Source organism: Pezoporus wallicus, unplaced genomic scaffold (genome assembly GCF_028554395.1).
Source record: "Pezoporus wallicus isolate ANWC-B61680 ecotype Strahan unplaced genomic scaffold, APGP_CSIRO_Pwel_v1 contig_8218, whole genome shotgun sequence".
Taxonomy (NCBI): Eukaryota; Metazoa; Chordata; class Aves; order Psittaciformes; family Psittacidae; genus Pezoporus; species Pezoporus wallicus.
Window position 1 is genome coordinate 2,082,619 of NW_026636063.1, and position 12,935 is coordinate 2,095,553.

At 39.3% G+C, this 12,935-nt stretch overlaps 1 protein-coding gene across 1 annotated transcript; it reads right to left on the reverse strand.

Moving 5' to 3' along the window:
• Nucleotides 1-2,048: 2,048 nt before the first annotated feature.
• BDKRB1 (bradykinin receptor B1) lies at nt 2,049-3,484 on the reverse strand. The gene is given in 3 exon segments (XM_057398956.1): nt 2,049-2,427; nt 2,429-2,719; nt 2,721-3,484. Coding segments are annotated over 3 exon segments (1,068 nt in total). The 5' UTR covers nt 3,446-3,484; the 3' UTR covers nt 2,049-2,375.
• Between the last annotated feature and the right edge of the window lie 9,451 nt (nt 3,485-12,935).

Consider the following 12,935-nt stretch of genomic DNA (forward strand, 5'->3'; position numbering starts at 1 on the left):
TTGTTCTGAGCCTCCCCTGCTACATTTTAAGTTCATTACCTGCTGTCATATACACCTTCAAGACAAAGCCAGCATGGGACTTCTAGGTCATGTTCAGCTATATATTCTATAAATCCTTTTCTGCTGAACTGCTGTTAGTCTCTCACTCTTCACCCTATATCTGTGCAGTGGATTATATCTGATTATATATAGAATTTTGCATTTTCTATGGAGTAGATTGCATTTATTCTTCATCTTTTTCTCACAGAATCAGTAATGAGAGAAGCTGATAATTTTTACTTAATGGATAAAAAAATACTTCTATTTACATACATATGCATTGGAGAGTAATCTATTGATTCATCGATTTGCAAGACCCTGTTAAGTGGTTTAAAGTAGTATTTAAGCTACAGATGCTTTTCCTGACAGCTGTGTACATGTGAAATAGAAGCAGCATTTTCAGGAAAGCCTTTATCACCTGCCCATTGAAGTAAATGTGAGGCTTTGCACTGATTTCAGATTAAAGATTCATTTTAAATCTATTAGCTCATACCCTAAACATGGGACAGTCCTCAAGAAGTGTTTTTCCCTTTATTTGTGTACATTGCATAACATGGACAAGCATTAGTCAGTGAAGACATTTTTTCCCTTTTAATGTCCCCCTTTATAGAGGGAAATGTTTTCATTATTTCAGCTTTTTTTTCTTTTCTTCCCAGAAAATATCTCTGCTCAGAATTTTTTGAAGGATTCAAAAGGGGATGTGCTAAATAAAAGCAGTGTGCAACAGTTTACAATAGACTGGAATGAAGTTTTTTGATCTTGGATGAATCAGTGGACTTCCCATTCTGTTGTTATTGCTAATGTCTAACCCTGACATTTATTTTAAAAAAAGCCTAAAGGAGTGAAACTATTAAACCTCTGAATGATTCTTCCTCCCTCATCCCTTAATCCACCCTTAATTCTTAAACCATTACTGCAGGAAGATAGACCTTTAACTCTTCAGAAGTCTTCCACTGTTTGGATTCAAAAAGTTTGGGGGAATCATTAAAAATTAACACTAAAATTATTGCAGTTAAGATGAGTGGACAGATTTCTATGATTAATAAGAGATGAATTCCATATTCAAATGGTGACCCTAAAAAGAACTGCGGAAAATGCTGCACTGTTACAACGAGTACAAGATCAAACAGGCATTATAATAACAAATTAAATAAACTGTTATACAAATGATGTGCTTTTATGCCCCTTTCTGCACTCAACATATTTCTGGCTAAATAGGCTGCACTACAAGTATATCTCCTGTTTTCTTCCATGTCTGTATGTACACATACCTTTAGAGTTATGGGAATAGATATCTTAGTTGTTTTGAGTCTACTCTGCAGCTGTGGCCATGATGGAAAAGAAGTTTCCTTTTCTTATCTCCTGTCTGGTGTATTCTTTTTATGTCATTATTATTTTTACTACTGCTGCCACCAGAGTTTATATGCTGATTTTTAATTACAGTTTTTCTCTTCCCCAAAGGAATGTGGAAAGAGACAAAATAAATATAGGAAAGAACAAGAGGGTGGTCTAAAATCAGATGTTATGCAGTTTATTCATTTTGTTTCATAAAAATATAAATATATAGCCAAGGATTTGCCTCAGATGGGAGATATTCCAAAATAATACAGTATTAATGGCCACCACTGGTATTTCCACATATAAAAGATAGAAAGAATCTTTAGGTATTTCATGAGTAATTGTGTAACATTTTCTGGATCAAGAAAAAGTCAGATTTTAAAGAGGATGCTGGGTTGCTTTCCTTTTTTTGCAGCTTATCTACACTTTCTTTGTGGTACATTGTCTTGTACAATATTTATGTACTGAATGTATTTGAAAAGCACAAAATTGTTCAAATTTTCCATATGCTACTTTGAAAGTGTAAACCTCTTAAAAAATCATTAAAAATAATTGGAGCTATTCTATAATTGCTCAAATGCAGCTATCAGCTGAAGGTTAAACTCATATTTTCTATTTAATGCACACTATAATTTTATGTATAACTTTAGTGGTGGGATCATATTTGTCATCACAGATCAATGCAGTAAAATGTTTAGCCAGCTTATGGCTTTCTGTAAAGAAATGAGAGTTCTGATATCTGTCAAAGAGTTTTTTTTCAGGTCACTGAAAACTGATGACAGATCATTTGGTATAAAATTCCAATCATATAATGTTATACATTTGGATGGATACCATAGAAAAAGAAAAGCAAATTGAGGACAAATAAGAAGCCAAGTGATTTACTTTAATAAATAATTACCTTATTCTGTAAATGCCAGACCAGTGCAATTCATAATAATTTTTAATGCCACTTGAAATAAGTTGTAATAGCAAAATGAAAATGAAACTGACAACCATTAGGTTAAATTACTTCTGATTGGAAACATGTTGAAATGTGAGGACTTCTTTGAATGATACTCAGCTCAAAGGAAATCCACAAGGAATAAACTGTGAAAAAACTTTTGAAGCCTTATGCCTGAAGTATTTCCCAGCAAAGACATAAATCACAGGGTTAATGCAGCTGTTGGTGATAGCCAGAGTGTAACCAAACTGCTCACCAAAGTTGAGCAGTTCCCCTCAGAAGCACCCTTTGATCACTTCTGTCTGGTATAATATATCAAGGAATACAAAAAAATGGTTAGGAGTCCAGCACAGAAGAAACATTAATACCACTGTGAAGATCAGCCTGGTAGCCTTTGCTCTCCTTGCAGCTCTTTGTTCTGAGTGCTCTGTGTTCCCTTGCCTTTTTTTTTAGGAAGTGTATGGTAGAGAAATTAAAGAAGATAACGGCTGTAGATGGCAACAAAGACCCCACGATGTTGACTATCAGCCTTTCAGTTGTTACCCACAATGGGGCAGGGAAGTCTAAAGTGCATGCTGAAATATTCCACAGGGGAAAGTGTTTCACAGTCTGAAACATAAAGGTTGGGATGCTGAGAAGGCTGTCAAAGAACCAGGCAGGCAAGCAGATCCCTTTGGCTGTAGTTTTTCTCCATATCACGCTGTTGTCCAAGGTGTGAACAAAAGTCAAATAGCGATCCACGCTGACTGCCACCAGCAAGTAGATGCTGGGGTACATGTTCAGGCTGATGGATGTGTTGGTGCTGCAGCAAAGGAAACTGCCAAATGGCCACTTAAATTCATTCCTGATATTCTCTGCCCAGAAAGGGAGACATGTGGGGAAGATAGGATCAGCAGCAGCTAGGTTCATAAATTAGGTTTCAGCTATCTTCAGGGAACCCTTGTGCAGTGAATAAGTGAATAGAACAAATGCATTTCCAAGAATTCCAATAACAGTCTCAATATATTTGGGTACTATATACTACACTATTTCCCACAAGCCATTCAAGTCCAGGCAAATAGTTGAGTTGCTCTTGGTTTCACTCTGGTTTGAGGAGGAAACACTCAGTAGAGAAGTTTCAGGCATTTTAAAAAAAATTCTGAAGTGAATGGGAGATGTCTTTGAAATGAGAGGAACGGACCTCAAAAAAGAAACATAACATTTAAAAGTCTTCCATCAATGGTATAACAAACATTTAACTTCTGGAAGTGCCCATTGATCATTACAGGCTAGATCAATCCATGCTTTGTATGTGCAACGGTGAGAAATGTTTGCATATTGGCAAGCTTTGAACTTCCTCTAAATTCTATGGAATTTCCTCTCTTTGCTGCCATTGTTTAAAGTGACACGAAAGAATGAAAGTGCCAATTTAGTGTAAGTAGTTCTGTGTCTCCTCTAGACTGATGGCAGAAACAGATAGCCAAATTCCAGCTCCCTGAGAGTAGTAGGAATCATGCTGGTGACATAAAGCTAGCTGTGCACCCTTCCCTGCCCTTTCTCTTACTCTTATTTTCCATATTATGTATAAATTTAGCAGGATGATGCCCACTTCCCCAGCACCAGGAATGCTACCTACTCGCTGTGTGAATCACTCATTTGTTTAACTTTTCATTCTTTTGCTCCCTCTCAGTTTCTCCTATCCTGAACTTTGGGTTAACAGTATTGTTGTTAGATTAGACGGCTTATTGCCCTCAAATGTCAGCAATTATAATAATAAAGCATTGACTCCTCCAAGATCTTATGCTGAAGATCTTGGCTGGAGAGAGGGTTTCTACAGGTCCAAATTCACAACACTCCTCTCCAGTTCAAAATTTCATTTGAGCGCAGGTGGAGGGAGGCAGCCCCAGCCTCCAAAGCATTTAGTCTTTTGTAGCATTAGTAGTGCCTTTATTTCTCTCTGGTAAGTCTGTGTGAGGTAGTGCAGGAATGAGAACATAGGTAAAATGTTGTTTTCCATTGAAAATCTGCTGGGTTGCCAGAGCTGCCTCCTCTGGTGACTATTCTAGTGGTGGTGGTGTGCTTGATAATACTGCCTGCATCTTGTTTTTTGCAGGGAGTCAGTCTCGGAGTCATTATGGTAGACAAGACATTGCTGAGTCTATGATTATATCAAACATTTCAGTACTTAATGTTTAAGTGGAGCATGTCAGTCATAAAGAAGAATGCATTAAAAAAAAAATAAATCAGTATTTTGCAATCAGTCATCCTGAATGTTAATTTTCTGTTCCAGCTATTTCACTCTGCTCTTTAAGTTTCTGTATTTTTACACCCAGAAGATAACTAAGGATGGAGTTTCTGAGGAAAGCATCATTCATCTCTTACATATACGTACAACATCAGTGATGTCTATACCTCAGCCACTTGCAATATTTCTGTCTGTGATGCCTCTGGGTATTGGTTAAGTGCTAATATTCCACATCACACAATTTGGTACTTAATGCACAGAACATTTTCTATCATTGTGGAATTAGGAGAGCAGCAGTTTTATCTGAGTTCATAAACTCACTCAAGCTGGCAGTCTTGTCAGGGAATTGGGCTACAACTCAACACAGCTCTCTGGCTTTGGACATCTTCCCTCACAACAGTCTGAATGTTATCTCTTTCACTGATAGTCTCGTGCAAACTAAGATAACTTGAGAGGATATAAAACTAAAAAGACAGCAGGAATCTAACCCTTTTGTAGCAGGTTTTTGGCTAAGATATAAGAGTAATGGAAGAAAATCTGTAATGTTCTATGTAAAAAATAATGGAGAAGATACGTAACAGTTAAATATTTCCTTTTGTAAACAGAATCATTGCTTTTACTAAATACAGAGGAAAAAAAAGTGTTTATTTTCCTTGCTTATGATCTCTGGGCTGGAGCCATGGATTCATTCATGATGAGCTAAACTAAAAAACCTCAGGAACATTTACTTTCCAGTGCAACTTTCAGATTTTAACTGCAGCTAACTATGACCTCCTCGTCAGCTAGCAATTGTACATGAAGTGTCTGTAGAGTTAGTCATAGAAAAGTTTCTCCAGAGCCTGCTAGCTAATGTCTGAGCACTACCACAAGCCTTTTATAAACTTGGAGGTCCAGATGTCCTCTTGGCAGGAAACACAATTCATATTCAGCTGTATAATTTCATTTCCTCTTCAAAGGGAATTTTTTTCTGTAGGTATTTTTAAGAATGTAGTGCTAATGGGCAATTAACCACATGAGCAATTCCTAATTTATGTACTTAACACATTTCAGTCACCTTTTATTCAAATAATGATGTATTTTTACTGCTTTGAACACATTTCTTCTTAATTTCAATATACAGTGAATCTATGACCGTTATTACTATTAATATATATTAACCAGTTAGGATCATGTGTTCTGGAAACACTAAATAAATACAATTTGAGCTTAGGGAACAATCTTGAATGTAGATTACATTGAAAGTGAAAATCCCATAAACAGCTCAGCAATTTTGGCTGGAAAGAAATTTTATAAAATAGACATGTTTTTATGTATAAAGAGAACTAATCATGACTCCCAGAGTTAGTTTCATGGTGAAAAAGAAAGGGAAACTCTTAGTAGACTGCACAGATCAGAACTGAGAGCATGAAAGATATTTTTTATACATAAAAAGGATATGAAATGATTGTAATAAAGGTAAGATAAACACCAGATAGGCACACCTAATCCTTGTGCTTCCTGGTGATTTAGGTAAAGTTTTAAATTCAGGAACAGTTGATAAAGAACAGTAGAGAGATTACTGAGAGAATTCAAAGATCCATCCTGAGGCACGACTGAGTGTTCTCTGTGTGGTTTGTTGGCCATGTACAGTGTGTGTGATGTTACATTTTGGAAGAGAGCCCCAGGATGTATTTTTTTTTTCACTTTTCCAAATGTTGGCTGTAGTAATTTTCAAGGCATGTGAAATACCATTCTCATTGTGAAATCTTAAAAGCCATATACTGCGATGCTTGTTCTCCTGTGACCACGAAATAAGGTTCTCAAGTACAGGTCCTTGTCAAATAAAAGTTCCTTTGTATGATTAACTATGTCTGTAATAAAAACAATCTCATGAACAGCTCTCTCAGTGCCAATGCACCCAAAGACAAACTTTGAACTAGGTTTTTGTTGTGGTGGAAGCTGCTTTCTCTTCCAGCATGGGGGAGCACCATGCCAAGGAGCTGGGGTTAGAGCACAACAGGTATATGGGAAGGGCCACTGAAACATGGATCCACTACATCCTGTTTCCACTGTTTCTGAAAAGCAATGTCTTTTGCACCCCACGGTAGGTGTCTAGGGCATGCATCTCTGTGAACATCACTTCTCAGTAGCACATGTTAACTGCTGTATTTTCTCAGGCTTGCACCCATAAATAATCTTTTTATCTGATTCCCTGCTGAGATCTTGTAGGCTAAGGCTGGTTGTTTATAAATTATTCTTACCTTTTTTTAATTTTGATTGTCTTCTGATTAGAGCAATTTAAAAAAAAAAATCACATCTGATGCATCTCATTTTCAATACTAATCTCTCCAGTATATTTGTGTGAACAGTGGGGTTTTCAACTTCTTTTAAAATAATAGTGACAAATTAACAAGGGAATGGAATGTCATTTGCTCATATGAAAACATTCTTCCTATTGGCTACCTACTGAACACATGCACCATCTCTGAATTCTTATTCAACTGTGTCTTTTCTTGTTTGGTAAGTGAGTTAAAATGAAAAGCCATGTGAGGCTGCACAGTGATATCTTAATATGAATTCCCCTATCATCATGATAAATAGTTTTATTCTAACTTCTTATTTGTTAAAAAGATACAAAGAGTTATGCAAACACTGGTAAAACTGACAAATTGAAAAAACCTGTTCTGTTTAACACCAGCACACTGGAGAAAACTCTAAAGAATTCAGCATTTAATTTTAAAACTTGAAATGTGTAAATTTTTTTTTTTGTAAACAGCATCCTACTTAAGCATTTACTTATTTTATTAAACAACTGTAATATTATAAAAAAACACCTCTCAAATGAAGCTATCTGCTTTATTTTTGTCAAAATGATATTTTTTAACATCTTGATCCAAACTTTTATTTTGGTGAAGACCTGAAAGATATCTTTTGAATTAGATGTTGTCTATGGAACCCTAATAGCCTATAGGAGATTAGTCTTGAAACAGCACATCCCATGCTGACTCATTAAGGTAAGTGCAATGCAACAGGAGATCTTCATCAAACACTTTCCAAAACTTCCTCTTTGCTAACGCCAGCGCATTTCTGAGTTTAAATTATTTTTTCCATAAAGAAGGACATTTGAGCAATAACAAAGAGTCTGGAAATCATCCTTGTTTGGACATCAGTCTCTAGGAGCTGCCAACATCCACATTTACTCAGATCTCTGAATGAAAACTGCAGCTGCATCTCAGTCTTACAAAACTCATCACTTCAAAATGGGATCAAAATATTGATTTGCAAATCCAGCTTCTCTTTGTAAACTTATTTTCTTATTTTCAGTTGTTTTTCATTGTCATCTTTAGAACTTTATTTAGTAGTGGAGGGAGATTCAGAATTGGGAGTCTATGTATTTGGTGCAAACAATGAAAGGGGTAGGCACTGCTGTAGCTCCAGCCCCTAAACAACTTAGAACAACTCCAACATAAGAAGCTGTAACTTTATACAAAAAGGGATTTAACTTATTATTTCTTTGCAACTAGGGTCTTCATTTAAACCTGTAGAAAGAAATAATAATTCGTTAACATTTTACAGTTTAGATGTAATGGACCACAAATCAAAGGAATTTGAAGGGTTAGTTAAAAACAACTTATATAGGAGTCAACAGTTCAAAGTTTTTTGCAGTGTATACGTAATTAAAACATAATTGTCTATTGGTGACTTCTACTTGGGATACTCACAGCACATTAGTTTATGTTATGATATTCAGCCACTATGTCTACGTTAACTTTCCTGCAAAAAGTACGCATTCTCTAGAGCTGCATAGGAATTTACAAATGCTAACTGGGCTGCTATGATCAGAAAGATTAAACAGGTATCTTGATGAACGCAGGGGTGAGACTTCTCAATTACTGCACAAATTATGTGGTAGACAAATGGCAGAAATCAAAAAGGTCTCCAGAGTTATGGCTCTTGGTCCAACAGTTCAGTCATTAAAAATCTTTCTCTTAACATAGCTGGAGAATTTAATGATCAGAACTAATTAATTTTTTGGAACAGTATGATTTATGAGTTTGATTTTCTTTATTGAAATGCTTTGCAAATCAACACAGTTATCTGTTGTTGCTGTTCATCTATTTTGGAACAGGAGAAATGTTATTGATGTGACCTTGTGCTGTAAAATTCTTCATTCAGCTTGCCTGGATTTCTTTACTCAATCACCTATACTATAGACAGTGATTACTACAGAGAGCTTAAACTCTCATGCAGTGATTTACAGTTCTTAAAAAGTGATTCTGGTAGCATCGTACTGCAGTAAAATAATCAAGCCCTACTAACTACAGTTTGTAGTGGCTGAAACAGCACAATACAGATGGAGCCAATTTAGGATGAAACCCCACAATGTACTGACGGAAGACTGGAGTCAAAGGACAATTCAATGGCCAAAGTACTGTTTGGAGATTTGGAAGACCTGAACTGAGATCCTGACTTCTCCACATAAACCCTTCCTAGAAAAGAGCAACCTTGTCCAATCCACAAGAAAAGCCAGCTGTTTTTGCTAAAAGCTATTAAGACCATTAATTTTGCATTTCAAGTGAGGCCAATAATCAACCTAAAAAAAAAAACCAGACAGTGAAAAGATGAGAATTATGCCTGCCAGTACCTACTTGCAGGCCAGAAATATCAACTGTCTTGATATCCTTGCTGTTTCTCTGGAGATGGCTCCTCAGGCAGTGGTCCCTAGCCACCTCCATCTGACTGAATGCAGAGTCCAAGATTTGCAAGGCCAAAGCATCTATGAAAGAAGTGGCAGCCTTGGGTAAAAGGGAAAAAGGGAGGGGTAAAGAGGAATAAAAAGGTGGTGTGATTACAGTTTGACATCTGCAGCTCTGCGATGCTCAGGAGAAAGTCTCCCTTCATTTTACCAAGAACCCTTCTCATAGAATCATAGAATAGTTAGGGTTGGAAAGCACCTTAAGATCATCTAGTTCCAATCCCCCTGCCATGGGCAGGGACACCTCCCACTAACCATGCTGCCCAAGGCTCTGTCCAAACTGGCCTTGAACACTGCCAGGGATGGAGCATTCACCACTTCCCTGGACAACCCATTCCAGTGCCTCACCACCCTCAGTAAAGAACTTCTTCCTTATATTCAATCTAAACTTCCCCTGTTTAAGTTTTAACCCATTACCCTTTGTCCTATCACTACAGTCCCTAATGAAGAGTCCCTCCCCAGCATCCCTGTGGGCCCCCTTCAGATACTGGAAGGCTGCTATGAGGTCTCCTGGCAGCCTTCTCTTCTCCAGGCTGAACAGCCCCAACTTCCTCAGCCTATCTTCATACGGGAGGTGCTGCAGTCCCTTGATCATCCTCGTGGCCCTCCTCTGGGCTTGTTCCAACAGTTCCATGTCCTTTTTATGCGTATCAACCAAACCACACAGCTTGGTGTCATCGGCAAACTTGCTGAGGGCGCACTCAATCCCACTGGGCATGTCACCGACAAAGATGTAGAACAAGACCAATCCCTGAGGGACACCACTCGTTACTGGTCTCCAGTTGGACACTGAGCCATTGACCACAACTCTTTGCATGCGGCCATCCAGCCAGTTCTTTATCCACTGAATGGTCCACCTATCAAATTAATGTCTCTCCAATTTAGATACAAGGGTGTCATGTGGGACAGTGTCGAACGCTTTGCACAAGTCCAGGCAGATGACATCAACTGCTCTACCCCTGTCCATCAGTTCCGTAGCCCCATCATAGAAGGCCACAAAATTGGTCAGGCAGGATTTCCCCTTAGTGAAGCCATGCTGGCTGTCACCAAGCACCTGGTTATTTTTCATGTGCCTTGTACTGTCTACTCTTTTATATGGGTCTAAATCATGGGTCATCTACCGCCATCACCTTCGACTCCTCGAACGCTTTCATCAGCACTGCCTCTGTATAATTCTAAACATCCATTGGACTGACTATGTGTCAAATGTTACTGTTCTCAAACAGGTAGGGGTCACCAGTATCAAGGCCATATTGATGAAATTGCAGCTGTGCTGGGCAGGGCACGTCTCTAGGATGAAGGATCACTGCTTCCCTAAGATGGTGTTTTACGGTGAAATTGCCTTCAGCTGCCGCAAGAGATTTGCCCCAAAGAAGAGATATAAGGACTCCCTGAAACAATACCTGAGTCTTGGCCATATTGACTACCATCAGTGGTCCACCTTGGTCTCCAGTCGGGAGCCTTGGAGACACACCATACATAATGCTGTTGACTCCTTTGAGAACTCACGCAGAACTAGTCTTGAGGAGATAAGACAACATAGAAAGAATTGCACCCCGCCTATACCACCCAAGGAGACCTTTTGCTGTGCTTTTTGCAGCCGGATTTGCCTATCTCACATTGGCCTTTTTAGTCATCGGCACTTCCCAAATCTTCATTCGCGAAGTCAAGCCATGAGCATACCTTCCAGAAAAATCTGCTCCAAGATTTTGCCAGGCATGGAGGTGAGACTGACTGCTCTGTAATTCCCCAGGTCATTCATTTTCCCCTTCTTGAAAATGGGGGTTATATTTCCCTATTTCCAGACATCGGGAACTTCACCTGACTGCCACAACTTTCCAAATACGATGGACAGTGGTTTAGCAACTTCATTTGCCAGCTCCTTCAGGACCCGTGGATGGATTTCATCAGGTCCCATGGACTTGTGTACATTCAGGTTCTTAAGATGGTCTCAAACCAGATCCTCTCCTCTAGTGGGCCTAGGGTTATCATTCTCACAGTCCCTGCGTCTGCCTTCCAAGACTTGGGTGGTGTGGTCAGAGCATTTGCCAGTGAAGACCGCGGCAAAGAAGTCATTGAGAATCTCAGCCTTCTCCAAATCCAGGGTAGCCAGTTCTCCTGAGAGCTTTGGGAGGGGGCCCACGTTGTCCCTAGTCTGTCTTTTATTCACTGTGTACCTATAGAATCCCTTCCTGTTATCTTTAACATCCCCAGCCAAGTTTAATTCTAACTGGGCCTTAGCTTTCCTAACCTGGTCCCTAGCTTCCCGAATGACATCCCTGTACTCTTCCCAGGCTGCCTGTCCTTGCTTTCACCTTTTATAAGCCTCTTTTTCCCTTCGAATTTTCCTCACCAGCTCCTTATCCATCCAAGGAGGTCTCCTGGCTCTCCTACTGCACTTTCTTCTACTTGGGATGCAACACTCCTGAGCTTGTAGCAGGTGACCCTTGAATGTCAACCAACAGCCTTGGGCCCCCCTGACCTCTAGGGCTATATCCCATGGAACCTTACTGAGCAGGTTCCTGAAGAGGCCAAAGTCTGCTCTTTTGAAGTCCAGGGCAGTGAACTTGCTGCACGCTCTTCTCAGTGGCCTGAGGATCTCGAATTTGACCATCTCATGATCGTTGCATTCAAGGCTGCCCTGGAGCATCACATTTCCAATGAGCCCTTCCCTGATGGTGAGCACAAGGTCAAGCATGGCACCTCTCCTTGCCAGCTCCTCTGTTACTTGCAGAAGGAAGTTGTCTTCCACACAATCGAGGAACCTCCTGGATTGCTTGGGCCGGGCCGTACCGTCACTCCAATGGATATTGGGGTGGCTGAAGTCCCCCATGAGAACAAGGGCCTGCGAGCGTGAGGCTGTTCCTATCTGTCTATAACTTTGACTTGTTTCTGTGAGGACGGAGCCAGGCACCTGACTGTGACTGTAAACTGCCAGTATGTAAGACTTAGACATAGCACTTTATCGTTTGAGGAGTTTGGTTATTGGCACAAGTGGTACATGCAAGTACTGCATAATGTGTGACTGCCCTGGAAAGTGGGCAAGAACACAAAGGTCTGTGAGCTGACATTGTGCAGTCTGCAGAAGCTGGTGCAGGGGCTTTCCATTGCTGCTGGTGTCTGTGTGCTTTGAGGGAGGAGTAAAAGCTTTAGGCTGAAGGTCCATCCTTCAAACAGCACCCGTAAGCTCTTGTGTACCCTAGGTCCTCACAAAGGAAAGTAGTATCTGCGGTTTCACGGACAGAGAAAAACTACTGAAAAGATTTTGGTATCCTTAGCTGCCTTAATTCATATTTTAGTTTCCAAAGGGTCCGACAGTGGTCAGCACCACCCAGTAATGAGCCCTGAAAAGAAAGCTGACCCAAAGCTTTAAAGCAGCTAGAATTTTGTGGTTTTAGCTCATTTTCCTTTGGTAAAATGGAAAGTGAAAGAAAGTACCTGCAACAGTTGCACTTCTGACAAGTCATTCCTGACTAACAGGATAAGGGCTAGAGAAGAAAATGCCAGCAAATATTCTTTCTTAGTTTATTTTCTGTTATACATGCTTACTGCATAGCAAAATAATATCTATATATTTACATGATTTAAATTAATGTCATATTAATATAACAACATTTTTATATTTTATTTCTCAGTACCAAATACTCAAAAATCTC